This window comes from Polypterus senegalus, chromosome 5, assembly GCF_016835505.1.
Source record: "Polypterus senegalus isolate Bchr_013 chromosome 5, ASM1683550v1, whole genome shotgun sequence".
Taxonomy (NCBI): Eukaryota; Metazoa; Chordata; class Cladistia; order Polypteriformes; family Polypteridae; genus Polypterus; species Polypterus senegalus.
The window spans coordinates 153,343,600-153,363,169 of record NC_053158.1 but is presented as its reverse complement, the minus strand read 5'-3'; the positions used below and the strand labels follow the sequence as shown (position 1 = coordinate 153,363,169).

General features: G+C 35.7%; 1 protein-coding gene across 1 annotated transcript in view; it reads left to right on the top strand.

Annotated features, from left to right (window-relative positions):
• The window catches only part of map3k22 (mitogen-activated protein kinase kinase kinase 22), a 176,587-nt gene extending 157,955 nt beyond the window's left edge, over window positions 1-18,632 (top strand). Inside the window, exons 16-17 of the mRNA XM_039753517.1 lie at window positions 3,673-3,850; window positions 13,204-18,632. Coding sequence (XP_039609451.1) covers window positions 3,673-3,850; window positions 13,204-13,432 — 407 coding nt within the window. The 3' untranslated portion in view covers window positions 13,433-18,632. The remainder of the gene's footprint in view (window positions 1-3,672; window positions 3,851-13,203) is intronic.
• Window positions 18,633-19,570: the final 938 nt, after the last annotated feature.

The following is a 19,570-nucleotide window of genomic DNA, read 5'->3' as shown; positions in this document are numbered from 1 at the left end:
GGTCACAAAGCACAAGAAACAAAAACAGCAGGCTGCTCTGTGCCAAAAGCAAGAGAGGATTATTATAAGTCGCAAGGGTGCAGTTGCCAATACAAAAGTGTGCTAGAACCTGGGTGTGATGTGAGCTGTTTCTTAAAGGAGCAGTCTGCTTGGTTGCAAAAAGGGGACCAGTACTAAGGTGGACTGTTTTTTAGCAATGGTCATAGTAGTATTGTCATTGAAAAGTAATCAGACAAGAAGCTAATTACTCCATCCACATTTAAAATAAATTTAAAAGAATATTAATGTGCTCTTTTGTAAACAGTAAATAAACCTTACATTAATGAAAATAAGGAAGTGGAATTTCTTCAGAAAAATAATAAGGTTATGTGAAAAATGCGAACAGCTCATATTGCATTTTTCTGTAAATAAAGAACTGTCTTTGTAACTTCCACATTTTTTGCAGGAAAGACTAACATGTCAACATGCAGTTCAGTTAGTCTTCTGTAAATGAGCCCCAATGTTCTGTCATCTGAAGCACAGGTGTAAGAGTATGAGCACATAAGTGGAGTTTCACAACTGTTTATGCAGTTGAGAACTGAACACTTTACATTATATAGTAAATGTGACGAAAAATAATTTTTAAACTGCACATTATACAATAAAAGAAAGCAACATGCTACATAAGCACACTTTGCAACAAGGGTTTAAAAACTGAGTGAGCGACGGGAGCCCTGTGGTGCTAAGAACTGTTGCCTCTGAATGAACAGAATAAAAGTGACCCACAGGTAAAAATAATTGAAGACCCTTGCCTTAGTGCGTTAAAACGTTTAACTGACTGCAAGAAATATTTTAACCTGGAGGAAAAAAAAAAGTTACATCTCTAATTCAAACACAACAGTTTACAGCACTGTTTCTTAAACTATGGGTCAAGTGATGTCTGAACTTGGGTCTTGAATCACAGTGATACTGAATGGGAAAGGGTGGTAAATGTTTTGCAGAATGCCTTTCGATGGGTCAGCAGGGGCAATGGGAAACCAAAACCCCTCCCCATCCCCTAGATGACACTACATTGTGATTGTGGGTAATGAAGACACAGAGATAAAACAGGGTTGCAAGAAAAAAAAAGTTTAAAAACCACTGGTTTAAAAGTGTATACTTGTTAATGTTTCTGTAAGTTAGAAATAAGGTGCCAATTCTCAAAATTCTTTGTATCAACTTGTGCGCTGGTCCTTCAAGTGTTATGTTAAATCGGTATTGCGCAATAGCAAATCTTGCAGACATGCTTACATGTATCTTGTCATTTAAGTGTGTTGGTGAATGCTCAGACACTACTGTAGTTTCCATCTTATTACCACCTGTGAAGTGGTGGAAATGGTGCTGCATTGGTAGCCTGCAAGGATCAACTGTCAAAAGCTAGAGTGACACAGAAGTGCATTCACAGTTTAGGATGTAGAAACAATACATTGAAAAATAAATATTGAAAATGTTACAATCGATACATATCGATATTTTGATACAACCCTAGTTCAGGCATATTATTTACAGTATAGCATCCACATTTGACTGTACTATTGAGATTCCTCATATTGACAAATGAAAACCATCAAAATGAAACTTCTGTGACACTTCTCTGCATTGTCAATTAGGCCCTAGTTGATGAGAGCAAGAAAAATTAAATTAAAATACTTGGCATGAATTACAGTATCTGAACACTGCACCATTTTGTTGTCAAGGTACACTACAACACTTTGGATATTTGCAAAGTAGCGTGCATGCTTTTCTTGAAAACAGGTAGGCAGTGAAGAGAGTCCGAAAGGCATATGGCACAGGTGTGACAGAAAACAAATTATAAACAAATTAAGCTTAGAAAATAGCGTAGAGCCACGAAAAACTTTAGTGAGTTCCTCAGTAGTGGACAATGGATACTTGTCTGGGTCCACAGCTTTGTTCATAGCTCTACATAAACAGTGAAACCACCAGATTTCTGCTTTGAAGTAACTATATTTTTAGAGCCATAGGGATGCATTCACAGGGTAATTTATGCCAGCATCTGTAACATTTTCTGTAACTCTGCGAGGACATTCCCACAAAGTGTTAAATGTATCCTGTTGGAGTGGACCATTAAAAACAGCAGGCCATTTCTATGCCTAGGATGAAAGAGACATGCAGAATGTCTGTGCCTTCAAAGAGTGAAAGGCCAAGGTACAAAAATGAATCGTGTTTATTGGCCACAGTTGTAGTCTCAAGTACATATTCAACAAGTTCTCCACATGATATACTTAAGAAATTTGTTGATCAAGGGTTTCAGAGTTATTAATGATAAAACAGATTTTTTCCCAACAATTTATTAAAACTAATAACTTGCCTTGGGTTTACCTGATTATATATTTATGCTGTACAAAAATAGTAAAATATGTCTGCTTTTATTGTATCAGTCCAGACACAGTTTTTCTTTAAGAAATAATAGCCATGATAAGACACCCACTATCAACCCACTACTTTCATACTTTAGAAATGATGGCATCTTATAGGCTTAATCTATCAAGTTACCAAACCTGGGAAAAAAGTTCTTGCTTTCCATATAATTTGTATCTATTTTGACCTCAAGCTGGCACTTGGCAAGTCAATAGCCATGAAGGACACTAGGCAAAAGCTACAAATTCAGACATGCTGGACAAGTTCACATTAAGCTTTATAGGGTTCTCTGGTCAAAAATCTGTGACAGCAGTATTTTTGGTCTCTGTCTTTGTTTGCCTGTCTTGAGTAGAGTTATTCATCTTTTCACTTATGTAAGCTCAGTTATAGGACACACTATGGACCCCTGGAGGTAGCAGCGAATGAGTGGAATAAAACTAAACTAAGTGTCATTATGAACAATGCTGCACATCCTCTCTCTGACACATTTAAACTGATTACTTTCAGCCAACAAATTATTCAACAGAAGCGTGTTAAGAAACACTACTGGGGCTGCTTTAAACCAACAGTAATACACCTGAAAAATGCCTCACTGTGACTATGACAGCCAAGTCTATCTATCTATCTATCTATCTATCTATCTATCTATCTATCTATCTATCTATCTTTTAAATAGTAGACAAATAATGCTGAATGCTAAGTGTATATCATGTAAGTTATAACAACTATACATTTTTTTCATACACTAAATTTATAGGACAAGAGTATAAATGAGATGATTTAGATATAAAGAAACTGATTTGAACAAAAATGACTAGGCAGAATGGTCCTTTTGCTGTAGATTATGTTTAGTCCATTGTGATCTGCAGAGTAAAAGAAAAATGAACAGCTGCATTTACACAATTATTTATAAACAGATTTGAAATTATTGTCATTTTTGTTCATTCCTACAAATTGTGCTGTGTTTTTGCATTTCATTTCTGCATCTGTTATTAAAAGAAAACTGATCATATTGTATGCATTTTGACAAATCAATATTGATGGTATATCTATACAATAAAATATCATGTAATACAGTCAATGAAATGAAGGTAAACTGAAGCAAGTTGAAAGTATTAAACCATCCAGAAAAAAAGTGACTAGTTAACTTCAAGTCTCTACTCATTTTAGTAAAATAATACAATATTTTCCAAATAGCATGAGTGTTAGTACCTAAGACATATCGCTGATAAAAGTAATTTGACATTACATGTATATTGTTTTTTTTTTTCGAAGGAGCAAACATTTTAAGAGACTCTTCAGGAAATGTTAAGTTAGGAGACTTCGGAGCAAGCAAGCGTATACAGACCATATGTATGTCAGGTACAGGAATCAAGTCAGTCACTGGGACACCTTACTGGATGAGTCCTGAAGTCATTAATGGAGAGGGCTATGGGCGGAAAGCAGATATCTGGTAAGCTGTGACTTACTCTTCATTGAATGTAAAATAATGTAAGAATGAAAACTGAATCTTGAGCAACATTCCGTCAGCTAAACCTGGGTCATCTTTGTATACCTTACTTGTTTGTTTTCAGGGGTAAACCAGTTTAATGGTTGATGGTGAATGTTATCATCTCAAGAAGTCTGCAGACCCAGATAAAGTATCATGTCTAATAGTCACTTTAAAATGTTTTCTTGTACTTCTGCAAGTTCCTTCTGCCCACATAAAAAATTATATATACAGTATATATACACAGACACATGCACAAACACACATATACACATATCATATATACATGCTCACAAGCATCAACAGCTGGCAAAATGAGCATGCAACCTATCTGCCTAAAAATATTATCAAGACAATAACCCTCACAGCAGAAGAGACCCTCTTCTAATGGGATGACAAGTGAGCCTTAGTTATGTATTACCTTATGTGTCTGGAATTGGGGAAAACCTGCTGAATTCTAAAATGTTTGTGCTGACTGTTTTTAGCATGTACATCTGGCAGGATCCCAAGTGTTGTTAGAGTGCCGCTGCAAAACAGCTTAGTGGATAAGCGCTCTGTGATTTCCTTGTTTATAGTATAGAATTCATACTAATGTTGTTGCTGAATGACAATATTTAGGTTGAAATTGTTTTTACAGAGTTAACGTATTATTCCAGGCATTTTCCAGAAAGTGTGTTTTTCATTAAACTGTTTTTCATTTTAGTGTAATTTATGTGAGTACCTTGGAAGACATTTCTGTTGTTGTGCATTGTTTTACAGGAAGTAATTGTTGTTTTATTACTAGTTTTCCCACTTCTGGTATTTTTTTAGCTTGTTTTCCAGGATCTGAACTATAATAAACACCATTGATGCGAACATCAAGCTCCTAATATGAAAATATTGTTGTGACCAAAAATAAGGTCACGTTTGTGTTTTAAAACTATTTCAAGAGTACTGTACATTTCTTTTCAATAAATAGCTTGTTTCTGTGCTGGCTAGTACAATTTTCATAACAGAGGGAAGGGGAGTAAAGTTCAGTTTAATAAGTAAGGTACAAAATATTATTTAATATATATTTCTGGCCATCAAAGAAAAAGCAAGTGAGACACCAGTGAAAGCTTTTTAATTTAAACCTTTATATAGTAAAAAAAAAAAAAAAACAGCTGGTAAATAAAAAGACAAATCTAACAATTTAAAAAGTTTATGTCATTGAAATGAATTAGAGTGTTCTCAAATGTTTAATTTGCATACAGTAACTGCTTAAATGTTTAAATTATCTCTATTTAAGTGCATCCACTTCACAATATGTAGTTCATTGTGAAAATGTTGTATATTTTAGAATAGTACTAATTTTTTAGCATATCGATCAAAGATGCTTATTACCCTGGGTTTTTTTGTTTCTGATGATTTAATGTTTATAATTTAAAATACTAGGGGGCTCTTCCCCCTGCTCGCTTGCCAACCCCCGGGTGGGCGCTATGCAGTATCCACTTCACGGATCTACCGCTCGCATATGGGAAAGCGGATGTACAATTTAAAAAGATTGTTATTTTCATGGGAATTCTTACATATGCATAATAGAACTAACTCTTTTACATTACAGTGAGTAGTTAACCAAAGTAAAAAATAGTAAAACGTAATAAATTGAAAGAAAATTATCTTTAATGTTGTATTAGAGGTATTTGTTGCGTTATACGTTTTTGATCTGTTTGAGTTTGAAATTAACACGCAAGTACTTTTTAAACTTACACTTTTACTGTAAAACTTCAGTAAAAACTATTTTTTGAATTAACTTTTCATCAATATCACATTGAATTTTGATTACATGCTTGGACTTACATCGTGACAACACAACGTATAACTGCCTGTGAGTGAATATCGTTTCTTTCTCTGTAATAAATAAACTGACTTTTTCAGATGTTTGTCCCTGTGATTTGTTAATTGTTATAGCAAAAGCTATTCTAATTGGAAACTGTAAATATTTTAATATGAATGGCATATCAAGATCTCCTTTGGTGTCTAATTTTATCTGCGGAAGATGTACTACATTACCTTTCTTGTCGCCTGTTACATGTCAGAATTATTTGACCAATTTTGAATACAACTAATCTTGTCCTATTGCATAGCCCATCACACAGACATAAATTACGCAATAACATTACGATACATCCTTCTTTCAACAGTAATTCAGCCGGTTGAAGACTGGACGGTGTTAATGGTTGTAGATATTCTACGGGATATTGTAAGTTGATATTTTCATCTTTCACACCATCACCACCAACTGTTTCAGCATAGTCTCTTGATACACATTTAACCAATTAGCTGTGTAACCGATCGACAATTTGCGCATCAATTAGTTTGACTTCATCGTTTCTCTGTGCTAGGATTGCCCGTGTACTCACTTCTGTTGCTAACCCTTCGGGATGAAATTCTTCAATAAGATTTGAATATAATAAGTCTTCTTTTATTGGGAACTTAAAGTGAGGAAAACGTCAAAATTTATAAGAGCGTAGGAACTGTGTCTGGCAAAAACACTCTTGGCAATAGTCTCGTCTTAACATTTTCTTTTATAATACAGACAAGGATAAATCAAAAAGTAAAGGCAATTTGAAAATTATGGAATAGTTGCAATGCATAGAAGCTGACACAACACAATCGCAGTGACTTATAGGTAGTCCAAACATGGACAGCACACCACTCTGCCATTAGTCTAGTTGAAGCTAATGTCAAATGAAAATGAACGCTCCGCTGCGAGATCGCACCACATTAGGAAGAGGGAGTGAAACCTGCTGCATTATTTTCATTCAGTCATTTTCCTCCTACATGAGTAAATCAAAGCAGACATTTTTTCCTCACTACAAGACTTGTTGCCTCCATATCATACTTCTTCTGAACTTTGAACTCATCTTCCTCACCATCCGTGAAACTTCAATTGATCATTCCTTTCTAATTTCACTTCATGCTAAGCCACATCTTAATCCAGCATAGCAGCTAATGTCATACAATACAATACAATACAGTTTATTTTTGTATAGCCCAAAATCACACAGGAAGTGCTGCAATGGGCTTTAACAGGCCCTGCCACTTGACAGCCCTCCAGCCTTGACTCTCTGAGAAGACAAGGAAAAACTCCCAAAAAAAACTTTGTACGGAAAAATGGAAGAAACCTTGGGAAAGGCAGTTCAAATAGAGACCCCTTTCCAGGTAGGTTGAGCATGCAGTGGGTGTCAAAAGAAGGGGGTCAATACAATACAATACACAGAACAGAACAAATCCTCAATACAGCATAAAAATAAAAATTTTAGAAGTACAGAGCAGAATTTAACAGTAGATGATATCACATAATAAGATTTGGATATTTTTAGAGTCCTGGAGACCTCATCCATCAAGCTGCCTTGCCCATTTGGCCATTCCACGGCTGAAACAGTGCTGGGCCAGCCAATCCGATGAAAGGACCCCACTTTTCCATGATTCCTGCGATCCTCCATCAGGGATGACCTTACCATAGGCAGGCAAACAAATTGGCAGGTGGGCTGTGGCACCAATTGCCACATTTGAGTACAGAGAAGTCAATCCTACTAGAGATAAATGCATGAATTAATTTCTCAGAATCCTGTTTATTTAGAAAGCGCCTTAATTTCCTAACATTTTTAAGATGGAAGAAACATGTTTTGGACAACTTTGTAATATGCGCTTTAAATGACATGCTATAATCAAAGATAACTCCTAGATTGCGGGCTGATTCAGTAAAATTAATTGGGATTCCAAATGAGTTAAATGATCACAAAATATTGTTGTGATCAGCATCATTCCCTCCAACAATAAACATCTCTGTTTTATCTGTATTTAAAGACAAGTAGTTCTCATTCATCCACTCCTTTAATTCACTAACACAACTTCATACTTGCCATACATAATGTTTCTTTCAGAGTGAGATTGAGTATCAGTTTAAAGCAGTGGATTCTAAACTCAGTCCTAGGGGAACCCTTGTGGCTACTGAAAGGTTGAAGCTACTAGTGTCGGCACTAATAAAAACCACCTTAAATAACCAGAACACTTTGAAAGGTTGAGTGAAAAATCATATTGATGATAAGGATGATGATGGAAAGTTTAAAAATCAAGATAAAAAAACAACAATAATTTCTCTCCATGTACCAAACAATATGCTTACTACATTCCATTAACTTTTTGAAATTTCTTGTGTCAAGGTCTTTCATCATCCTGTGTTGTTTGCCAGACTAAGTAAGAAGAAAAAAACACCAGCTGATTAAACTATGAGATTAGCTGGAGGTAAAATGGCTCGCTGATTGTGAAATTGTTTGTAACAAAAAGCTGCAACCACAGGGGTCCACCAGGATTCGCCTGGTTTAAAGGCACTGGCTACACTCCTGCTATGGCTCTTCTGCCACAAAATCTTGAATGGGAAGCCCCACTCACCAATCAGTCATATAAAAATTTTACAGACATACAGTTTTATTTACGGGTTGTGTTTGGCGCCTACAAATTAATTTGTAAAAGCTTGTATTGAATTCATCCCTACCAGTAACACAACTAAGTGTTATATAACTGACTTCAGCTGGAAGTTGAGACAGTTTTTCTGAGTTCTTTTGCCACACATGCCTCACAGTAATGCTCTTCCATGTCTTCTCTTTCATCTTCAGGTTTTATGCTTTGTTTTTTTTCCCTCATTATGGGCTTTTGTCTTACTAGTTACCACTTCAGTCTCGCCTCCAGTTGTGCTTTGCTTTTACCTCTTGTGCAAGATCATTCCTCTTCTGGCCCCCACATGATCTCTCAGGTTACTTTGTTTCTATCAAGAATAAATACATTTTTATACTTGTTTAAATAAAGAAAGTCACAATGCCATAAAACACTTTCAAATTGGCACAGCTCATTTTTACTGAAATGCTTCTTTAATTTAATAATCACAGAATTATAGTAATAACATTCAAATTTAGTTGCCACTAATAGTTCTTTAATTTAAGATACAAGAATGAGCATGACAGAACTTATGGAAGCGGTTTACTTTTGTTCATTCTCATTTGCGATGGAAACAATTGTTTAAAATACCTAATTAAATCTCCACATGAATATATTTTCTTTGGTCTTACATAATCATAGATATTTTAATTATTGTGTTGCATTTACTGTGTACAAAGACTGTACAGTGGGGAGCATACACTTCACAACAAGAATGAGGTATTCACTCTTACAATAGAGCCGTTAAAGAAACTGCTGCTAAACACACAAATAAACATCAGAAGTAATAAACTGTTGAACAATGGATACAAGCTTTTACACCTACTCTCCTGATCAGAGGCAAATGTTTGTTGTTTATGGAATTTCTTTGACTTTTTTTTCTGCTTGCATTCTGACACATCAGAATCGCATGCCACTATATGCCGGTATTTTATATTCCTGCCTCTTCCGCCTCTCTTATTTCACTGTAAATATTTCAATCATGCAAATGGCTGGCTGTTGCGCTGTCTACTTTATTGTTTGCACCTTGTCAGTTTGTTAATTGGCATCTGGCTCTTAACACAGGAAATAAAATGAAAGATAAAATCCAAGGCCATTTAATACTTTTTTTTTGCATCTAGTACACAGCTATGGAAACAGAAACTTTCAGTGAATACACATAAAAACACATTTTTGCTTTTTCAATAACATCCAGTAGTGTGATCATAGCAAAAAAAAAAGAAACATACACACTTCCTCTTTTTTCAAAAGCGCAAACAATGCTATGAAAGAAGAGTCCTTCATGGCAGAGCTCTGCACCCAAAATAACACAAAGAAGAAAAAAAAAGTAATTAAAAATGGTGCCATTGTTAAGGGACTACTCATTAGTGAGCTGCACAACAGACAGAACAAACCCTGCATTATAATATGGAACTTAAGAACATAAGAAATTTGACAAACGAGAGGAGACCATTCAGTCCATCAGGCTGTTTGTTTAGCTAATAGCTAAGCTGCTCCCAAAATCTCATCCAGATTCTTCTTAAAGATTGTCAAGGTTATTGCTTCAACTACATGTCTCCGTAGTTTGTTCCAAATTCCCACAACTCTTTGCAGCTCTTTTTGGATTTAAATTGACTCTTTATATACAGACATTGATTGCAATGAAATAAGTTACAGAGTGGACACTCTCCCTTAATTACTCTTAATTTAGACCTGTGCATGTCAACTTGTGTGTATATTATCAGCTCCAACATTCAAGAATATGTAAACTTTTGATCAAGTCCAGTTATTATTACTATTTCAGTCAGTCATTATTATTATTATTTAAAAAGGGCACACCCAATTAGGTGATAATAAATGACTTCACCTGAGCACAATTCCTACTTAAAAGGAAAGCTTTCCGCATGATTAGGTATATTTTCCAAACAATGGCCAATATTTCACAAATTCTGCCGAGGTACATAAACTTTTGAGCACAACTGTATACTTATTCTGAGCCTTCTTTGTATGTGTGCTGGTCTGCCCAGTAAGGTGGCACATCCACTTGCCCAACTCAAAAGTAATAGCGAACACTCCTTTTCTCATTTCATGTTTCTCTCTTTCTCTTTACCTTTGTCTCTTTCTCTTGATACTTGACTTTTTTGACCCCAAATTGTCCTCCTTACTGGAAACTGCGAGTACCTCTGACTGTGAGGCAGGTTGGAACCCCTTCACATATTGTGCTAATTTTCCTAGAGGGGCAGTAATTTCTGGTGTGTCCTCCTGAGCATATGTTTGCCTTTAATGGTCCCAATTTTAAAGGAGTACTCCATCCAAAAAATATATTTTTATATGTTTGTTACTCGCCACATTTTTGTGGAGAACATTCCTGACAGAATAGGAGCTAATGGTGACCAATAGCAGACAATATAAATATGTCCATGAAAAAATCTCATGTTACTCTTTTCACATAATCTACATGTCAAGTCAGCCAGTTGTATACTCACACCATGCAAAACTCATGTATTTTTGCTGAAATGTTGCTAAATAAATAACTCCAGAAAATAAAGTAGTCAAGAGATAGTAAGCCCCATCACACAGGGTCATGCTTTTGAATTGAAAATCCACATCCCCCCTTATACTGGTCAAGAGTCATGTCTTTAATTCAAATGCATGACCCTATGTGAAGGGTTCCTGTTTGTGGACTACTTTCATTTATTTAACAACATTTTAGGAACAAATACATTTGTTTTGCACATTTGGGCATATGACTGGATAGCTTGACATATGGATTCTGCAAAAACAATAATGAGAATTTTTTCATTAACATTTTACTGTTGTTTCCTGTTGTCCAATGTTGGTCACCACTGGCACCATTGGTTATGGTCTTTCTCCACAAACACGAGAATATATTTTTCTTCTTGGCCATCACTGCAAACTGCATGTGACATTAAAAAATGCCATTTTGTGTGAAGTAATTCCTTCTTTGGGTGCCAGTCCTTGTGCTGCTCAGCAGGCAGTCCACTTGCACTTGAGAACAGGTAATCGCCTGAAGGTAAGTATGCTTGGGCCCAGCCAGTGCTTGGACGGGAGACCATCTAGGAACAGCTTAGGTTGCTCCTGGAAAAGGTATTGGTGAGCTCAGGGGGTGCTTACCCTGTGGCCTGAATGTGGATCCCAACGCTCCAGTGCAGTGATGGGGTCACTGTACTGCAAAAATTACGCAGTCCTTTAAATAAGAAATAAAACCAAGGTCCTGAGTCTCCATGGTCATAAGTGATCCCTGGGTATCCTTTGTAGAGAGTAGGGTGTTTCCGAATGTCTTGGTTAAATTTCCCATTATGTCCTGGTCATTCTGGCCCCCTAATCATCCCCCATTTCTAATTGGCTAACTATCTCTCTAATCCCTTCACTACCTAATAACTAAAGTGTGGTGAGTTTACTGGTGCAAAGTGGCTGCCCTCCATCACCCAGATGGATGCTACATGTTGATGGTGATGGAAGTGCCTCCACTTTCTCTATGCAAAGCACTTTGAGTGTCTTGAAAACCACTATATAAATGCAGTGTCATCTTCTTCTTCTTCTCTGAAATGAATAATGCTATGTGGCCTTAAAGCAGATTGACCAAATTTAGACAAGAGCCTTTATGCTGCCACCGTACATCCAAGAGGTGTTTTAGTATCCTGACTGCGCTCAGTGACTTTATTGTGTTTGTGAGCAAGCTTCATTGTTAACCATCAGCCATCACTCCACTCTGCCCCACTCTCTAAGAGTTTTGAGCAATGTCACTCTGCTCCTGCAAAGCACTGCACCTACTTTTGACAGCAATCCTGCAGTAACATATCATAACAGAGCTCGACATACAAACTTTTTTCAGTAGTGATAGAATATCTTCCTTATACTGTATAATAGTGCTAATTGCAGGGATTAAATCAGTAGTTCTTGTATAGCCATGTAAGTTCAGTTGCTTCTTTATACGCTATCTGCATCATGGTCTCGGGTGAGGACATGCAGAGTATAGTACTGACAAATTTTATATGGTAGCAGCTTGAATGTCATGGGAATTATTACTTCCCAGAAACACAACTATAAATTAATTTAGTTTGATACTTTGTAATATGTCTGTAATTAGGTGTCAGTTGTTTGATTGCAAGTTCTTACTGAATATACTGTACTATATGTGGCAATCTGGAACATGCTGAGTGAAACCGTTAAATGATGAGTTAAACCCTCATCTGAAATGTTTGTATGGTGTGACTGGCAGCAATCGTTGTCTTGCAGTACTATACACAGTAAACAAGACGGCAGGTGTTTAAACCCTGAAAAGCTTATATAGAAAATGATAGAGTAAGCATTATTAAAGAAAGTAAGACAGTAGGAGGTTCTTGCAAATAATTTGACTTCAAGATAGAAAACAATTACACTGTGTAAACAAAGAAATTTGCTGACAGAAGAGCTGAAGTAACACAGTCAAATCTGTCGGAGATGAGCAAGCTTAAAGCAGGAAGATTCATTGTGAAATGCAAGAGGGTCATGGTGGGCCTTCAGTCTCAATTACAAGGTTGTAATTGAAGGAGTTCCAGGAAAAGAACTAAGAATGTAGTTCCAAAGAGCTGTGGGTGCAGAATTAAAGTACTTAAACTGAAAACAAAGCTAAAAGTAAAACAGAAAAAAGCCATTAAATGAGGAACTAATGCATACTATGAGTAAAGTTAGCTGAATTTAAATAACATGTAAAACAACTAAAGAAATGTAAGAATGAACACCATTGTATTTATAAATTACAATTTTAAGATCCACTTACAGAACCTTTGAAAAATAAAGATATATTTGAAGACATATGGATCAAGGATAATATCAGATAAATAACCAGTGGTGCATCTTAATGTTTTGTGTTTCAGGAGTTTAGCCTGCACGGTGGTGGAAATGTTGACAGAAAAGCCCCCATGGTCAGAATATGAAGCTATGGCTGCCATCTTCAAAATTGGGACCCAGCCTACCAAGCCGAAGTTGCCAGATGGAGTGTCCAGTGCATGCAGGGACTTTCTGAAGCAGATCTTTGTTGAGGAGAAACAGCGCCCCACAGCAGCAGAACTCCTGGCTCACCCATTTGTCATGGGCAGCTTCTAATTAAAAAGGTGGAGATGAAAGCTGGAAAACTATGCACTTTTGGAAAGAAAAAAAAAAGAATTAGCTGCCTTTATGTGTGTGTGTGCGTGTTTGTATGTTTTTAGTGTTGAGCGAAAAGTTCAAATTCAAACCTTGTATTCATTCCAAATTGCCTATACATGGCACAGCTATTTTACAAAGCATATTAAAAAGCCACTAATATTTTAAAACATTAGCTCAAACAAAGTTGTTCTCCATTAAAAACTATTTTTGGAAACCTTATTGGGCTTGTGCTGGAAAGAGTAGTTGTTTGTATGGTTACCAGAAAAATGTGGCACAAACTAAGATAGTATAAAAAAATTCTCAGTTTGTTGTAAAATGTTTTCAGAATGTCAGGGTGAGTTTGTACAGTATTTTCTAGAGGCAAAGACAATGAATGATTTGGTAATAAAACATACCAATCAAGTACATTCTATTTTTTTAAATTCCTCAGGAAAAGCTGTCTTAACTTTGAGCTCTTGTGACCTAGAAGTTCAAAGGTTTTAATCTGTGTGCTCTGTGCTGCCAACAAAGTACTAAAACACTGACAAAGAAGAGACAGCTGAAAATCTCCAGCTCTGTCTATTACAGCTTGGGTCCAGCAGGATGGATGGATCCATTATGTCTGCCTCTCACCTCAGGACCTGGTGGAAAACTGTAAAGAAACATGCTCCTCCTGGTACATGCAAGGATTTAGACTTCCATGGTTTGAGCTGTGTATTCTATGAGAAGCCTACGACCAGAAGGTCTTTAATAACCTGACCAGTCAGTCTGCATTAGGAGGGCTGTGAACATATCCAAAATGGTATACTTCAGCAGGAGCAGAGTGAAGTAGGACAAGGGCCAGGTTTGTAACCTGTACAATTATTAATATCAACTGCAATGTTTTACATTTATTCCTATTTGCCATAATGTCTACTTTATTTTACAGTACTGGGTTGAATATCAGTTATAAACCTTGTTGTTAAACCCACTTGTTGCTGTACTGAAAAATGAAATAATTTATTGAAAAAATACAGTGACCGTATTCGAAGAGATGATATATAATGGAAAAAAACAGAACAGAATGAGTTTCCATCACATCATGAACAGGTTTAGTATTAGACCTTACTTAGCACGCTGTTCTAATCCTAACATGATAAAAAGCTTGTTTGCACTTATTTTAGTGTAGCACTCCCCATTCACTAGGTGTCACTAGTGCACCACTTTTCTAACTGTCAAGCTTCCTGAAAGCAGAACGCAGTTAGGGTGGCCATTCACTTACCATTCCCACAAAGTTTACACCACTGGTCTATGTGCAATTATAGTTTTATTGTATAAATTAACTGATTATATTTATTTTGGACATAAAGTATTATTATTTTATATATTAGTTTATATCAGATATTTCCAGACATTTCATTTTAACTACCATAATATTAAATCAGTTTTTTTCTTAAACAAACAAGTGCATAATTGATTCTCTTTCTTATTTGTCTAAAAACAAAATCAGCACATTCAGACTGGAAATGTATTCATCATTAGGTTGTGTTTTAGATTCTTAAGATTAAGAAATGGGCCTTTATCTTTAAAGAAATATTGGAAAGAGGCACAAAGTCAGTGTGTGTCATTTCTGGTTGAGCCTCAGCTGCACGTGACAGGTTCACGTTCAATCCATTTGTACAGTTTATATCTTAACTACCAGCATGGATTTTATAGGCTGTTGAAACAATTGCTACCCAAACGTATGTATATAATGCATACATACAGAACTAGTCCCATGTGCTGGGAATGAATGCAAGTTTAATTAAAGAAGATATTTTAATATAGTTTGTGAAGTACTTTAAATAATATATCGTTTTTGTAATTTTATATCCTTGTACAGATGTATGCTTTTGCACTATTGAGATCTTGTTTATGTTACATGTGCCAAACAGGTCGCTTCAGACAGCTTGTCAGTTTGGATTCTAAACTGTAAAACTTCAGTTCCTATATAAAATTACTATTTATGTGGGCACCATCCAAAGAAGAAATATGCAAAGAGCACATCGTCTTTGATTTAAATCCATTAAGATTTTTTTTTGTATTTTGACAGTTGTAGGGGTTTTGATTCTGTTTACTGTTTCTGTCATCTTTCAAAGGAGAACCAATGTGTAACGAAATGTTTATTTTAAATCATATCTTAATGAGCAAAAGGTTAAAATTTCTAGTTCTGATTCATATTTCAATGTCCAGTATTTTCAGTACAGCATCTTTAATTGTTCCATGATAATGTTAACAGATCATTTCAGTTGTTTGTATATTCTGATGCTACAAAATTGTTTTGTTTCACAGCTATTTGGGAATCAGACTTGTCTTAAAGCAATACCACTCCCAAAAATTGTATCTTTTTATATATGACTTACCCAATGTGGGTTGTGGTGATGAATGAGAAATGATTTTGCTCATGGAGAATGGGCACAACAGACTTTCTGATAGAAAAGGGCATCTGGACACTGGACTAAGTCAACAATATAAAAAAAGTTATTTGTGTTGTGTAATCCAAATGTCTGGTCATCCAGTTGTGTGCTCCTAATGTGCAAAACAAATGTAATTTATGGTTTAATACTTCTGGAAATAAGAGTAGTGCACGCAGAGTACATGTGTTCATACAGGAAGGAGCTTTTAAACTGTAGATAGGGCTTAACCCCTGTGAGTGTGAGTGAGGATCTCCAATTCAAAGGCTTCTTCCCCTGTAAACCTGTTATCTCTCTGTTCACTGCTTTGATTTTTGGAAGGTATTTACTCAGAAATCATTTAAAAAACAGGCTAGATGGAAGCAAACATGCTTTAAAAGCCAGTCCTGTTTTTGTTAACTGCTGTATGCTGTTAATGCTACACAATTGAAATAACTGTGATGTTGTTGGAAAACCCTATCTACCCTGGTCAGATATACGATGATATAAATGTTGTTTATTCTTAGTACTGAAGTGTCTGAAATATATTAATTGTCAGTTGTTAATTACCAAAGAAAAATGGTGCAGAACGTATCAAAAATGATTAGAATTTTCCACGCTGCCTTTCTAGAGAGGAAGATGTCTTTATAAAATACAGTAAGTTGGGAATCATTTCCTTCCTTAGATAAGCATATACACAGCCAATTTGTAATTTAACTTAAGCACATTAAGTGCTAAAAAAAGTTGTACACAATCAGAAATATAAATTATTTGTACTTAATTACATGTTTTGTTATAGTTTTTTTTATATTCATTATTAAAATATGACTTTTTAGGGGACTGACTTTAGTAAATCTGTGTACATCTCTAGGGTTCTAAAGCATCTAAATGAGATAATTAAAGAAATTAACTTTATAAATATTCAAGTTGCTGCAGCAGCCTCAGTAAAGAGAGCCATCTGCATCCAAGTTGTATCTTATTTATCATTTTTCACTTTGGTTGAAGGCACATTTTTCCAAAGTGGCAAGTCTATGACTGGTCCCTTGACCTGGTGTAGGTGACTCAAGAGATGCCTATGGGTTTTAATCCCACAATTCCTGATTTTAAGTGCTTCTTCATGGTTGGTTTTGTGCCTAAACTAACATTACATTCCACTTTGCAAGTGACTAACAATTATGTCTACATCACATGCGTCTTTTCTTATAGATATAAAAGTTACTGACTATAATTATACCATGATCCTTAATTCAGGCTACATTTTAAAATCTGAAAATATTATATATTGTGCAGATATGTTTCAATAAGCCTGATGAAGGGGCACTTTCCATGCAGATAAGTAGTTTGAAATGCGTTCTCTGCATTATGATAGAGGCAGAGGTAGCAGTTACTATATGGCCTTGCATGAAAAATGCTGGGAACGTATACTTCTATATAGTTATGCGCATACGGTATAATGTTTATTTAAGATATAGTTTTTATTTGATGTTTTTTGTGATTAAATATGTTCATGCTGGTAAAAGAATGTGAAGATCGAGAAAGTTTTATTCTCACTGTAAACTCTGTAGTAAAGATTAACACATAAAGTACTTGTAAATATAAGTTCCAGCTGCTGTTACAATTGTGCTCTTCTAAAGCAGGCCACATTTTGTCTAAAGGCCCAAAAGCTGGGTTAACTCGGCACAGTAATTTGTTAAAACACGCCACTGCTTCCTCGGGCCATTCCACGTGTCTCTGCGATTAATGTAAAATGTAAAGAAAACTGAAAAATTCTGATTTAAATTAACTTTACCATTATTTGTATTATTTAACTACATTGGCATCTATCAACTCAACTCAAAACGTATTAAGATTTTTTTTTTTTTCCAGAGTTTGCACATTCCAATTTTTTTACCTCTATCTATGGAGCCATGAGCTGAATTACCTATGTTAATATTTCTATCAGAGTTTCTCTTTTAACCATTACCGAACACTTACATTTTGCTTCATCTAGGGTTTTGTTTTTTGTACAGCGTGCTTTAAGTTAATTTCTGTTTGAAATCTCTGGTATTGTTTTATCAGATGCGCCGTCAGACACAATGGGAGCTCTTTTTTTCGTTTTATTCCCTGTGGTTAAGTGACTTGAATTCAATTGACACCACATATTTTAAAGTGAAAGAAATGCTTTATAAAAAAAACACACTTTTTAAATAGGTTTATAAAAGTATTAAACTTAGGCTCTGTCCACACTGGAGTTTTCACATCATTTACAAAAATATCATCGTCCGCATTAAAACGCCTGAAAGCGCATTGATGTAGACGATCACCTACATCAGGTATGTGAGCATTGGTGGAAAAATCCTTGGAGGGAAGGTGTAGTGAAACATTCAGAGCTCCATCAAAATCGGATTCATGTGTGCTTTATGTGTTTTCAAAGGCATCAGAAACATCAGAAGCATCAAAAACTCTTAATGCCCTGATCACACCTGAAAGTAAGAGTCTTTGCAACTGGTTATGGCTGTCTTGTCATTGATTTAAAATACCGCAAACGTTAAAGCGACACAAAAGTGATCAGTTCTATGTTCATTTGCGAGAGGATTGATTAAAAGCAGTCCACAGTAATCGGAGCGTATCTTGTACCAAACAGCATTTGTAAAACTAATTCAACAGAGAAAACTAGTAAATAAATAAATGCGTGTCTATATCTTTGCTTTGCTGCACTGTGCTTTCGTGTCTGTGTCCCGTATTCTTGTAAGCTTGACTGCATTGTACATTCACTTTGCTAAGAGCATTGTTGTTATTTCTGCTGTGCGAAGTGCCCCCCCTTACTGAATGGATGGAAGTTTAAGTAATAAATATTAATAAGAGGCTGTCAGCTGAGTTACACATTCACTACGGTGGTAATGCTGCTGGTAATGGGATTTATTAAAAAATTGTAGCGACCGGTAAATTATTTATCCTTGGTGCATATATGTCGCTTTCAAACTGTACAAAACACAATTTAGATATATGCAGGGAAGCAACATATCAAGTGCCATGGCAAGCAACTCCTCTGGGTCTGCTATGTTGGAATATGGTTTTCTCCCATGGAAGGTGACCAGTCAGGGAATGAGATATTATAATAAGCAGGATCCAATCAGGGCAATGCCACATAATAAGCACAAACAAATCAGAATGCGATTAGAGTCTGTGTTTTTAAAAAAACTGAAACGCTTAGCTAGCGTTTTCAGAAATATATGGCTCTGTTCAGGATTTTCAGAAGTTAAAAACACAGGGGTAGTTTGGATTAAAGCTGAAAATGGAGGTATTAGGACAGGTTAGCTATTAGATAAACAAATGGTCTTGATGAACTAAATTGTCTCCTCTCATTTGTTAAATTTCTTATGTTCTCATGGCTAATGTCTGCATTTTTAAACAAAAATGTAGTAGTGTGAACAGGTCCTAAATATACGTAGTTCATCACAGTTATATTCCAAAAGAGCATATGCTTGTACCTGTAATGTGTTTTCAGTATTTGTGTTAGTTGTTACCTTTCCCAGAATGCAAAGCACCAGCTTTATGTGTCTTTAACGACTAGAAAGGCAGCACCAAATAAACAAATCTGGAGGGTGACGTGACTGTCTCACATAAGATTGGAAACTGAGCCTCTTTCTCAAGTGTTTTTATACAAGTAAAACCTTGAACTTAAAATATGCTTTGTGTTATACATGTTCAAAATGTGTTTCTCTTA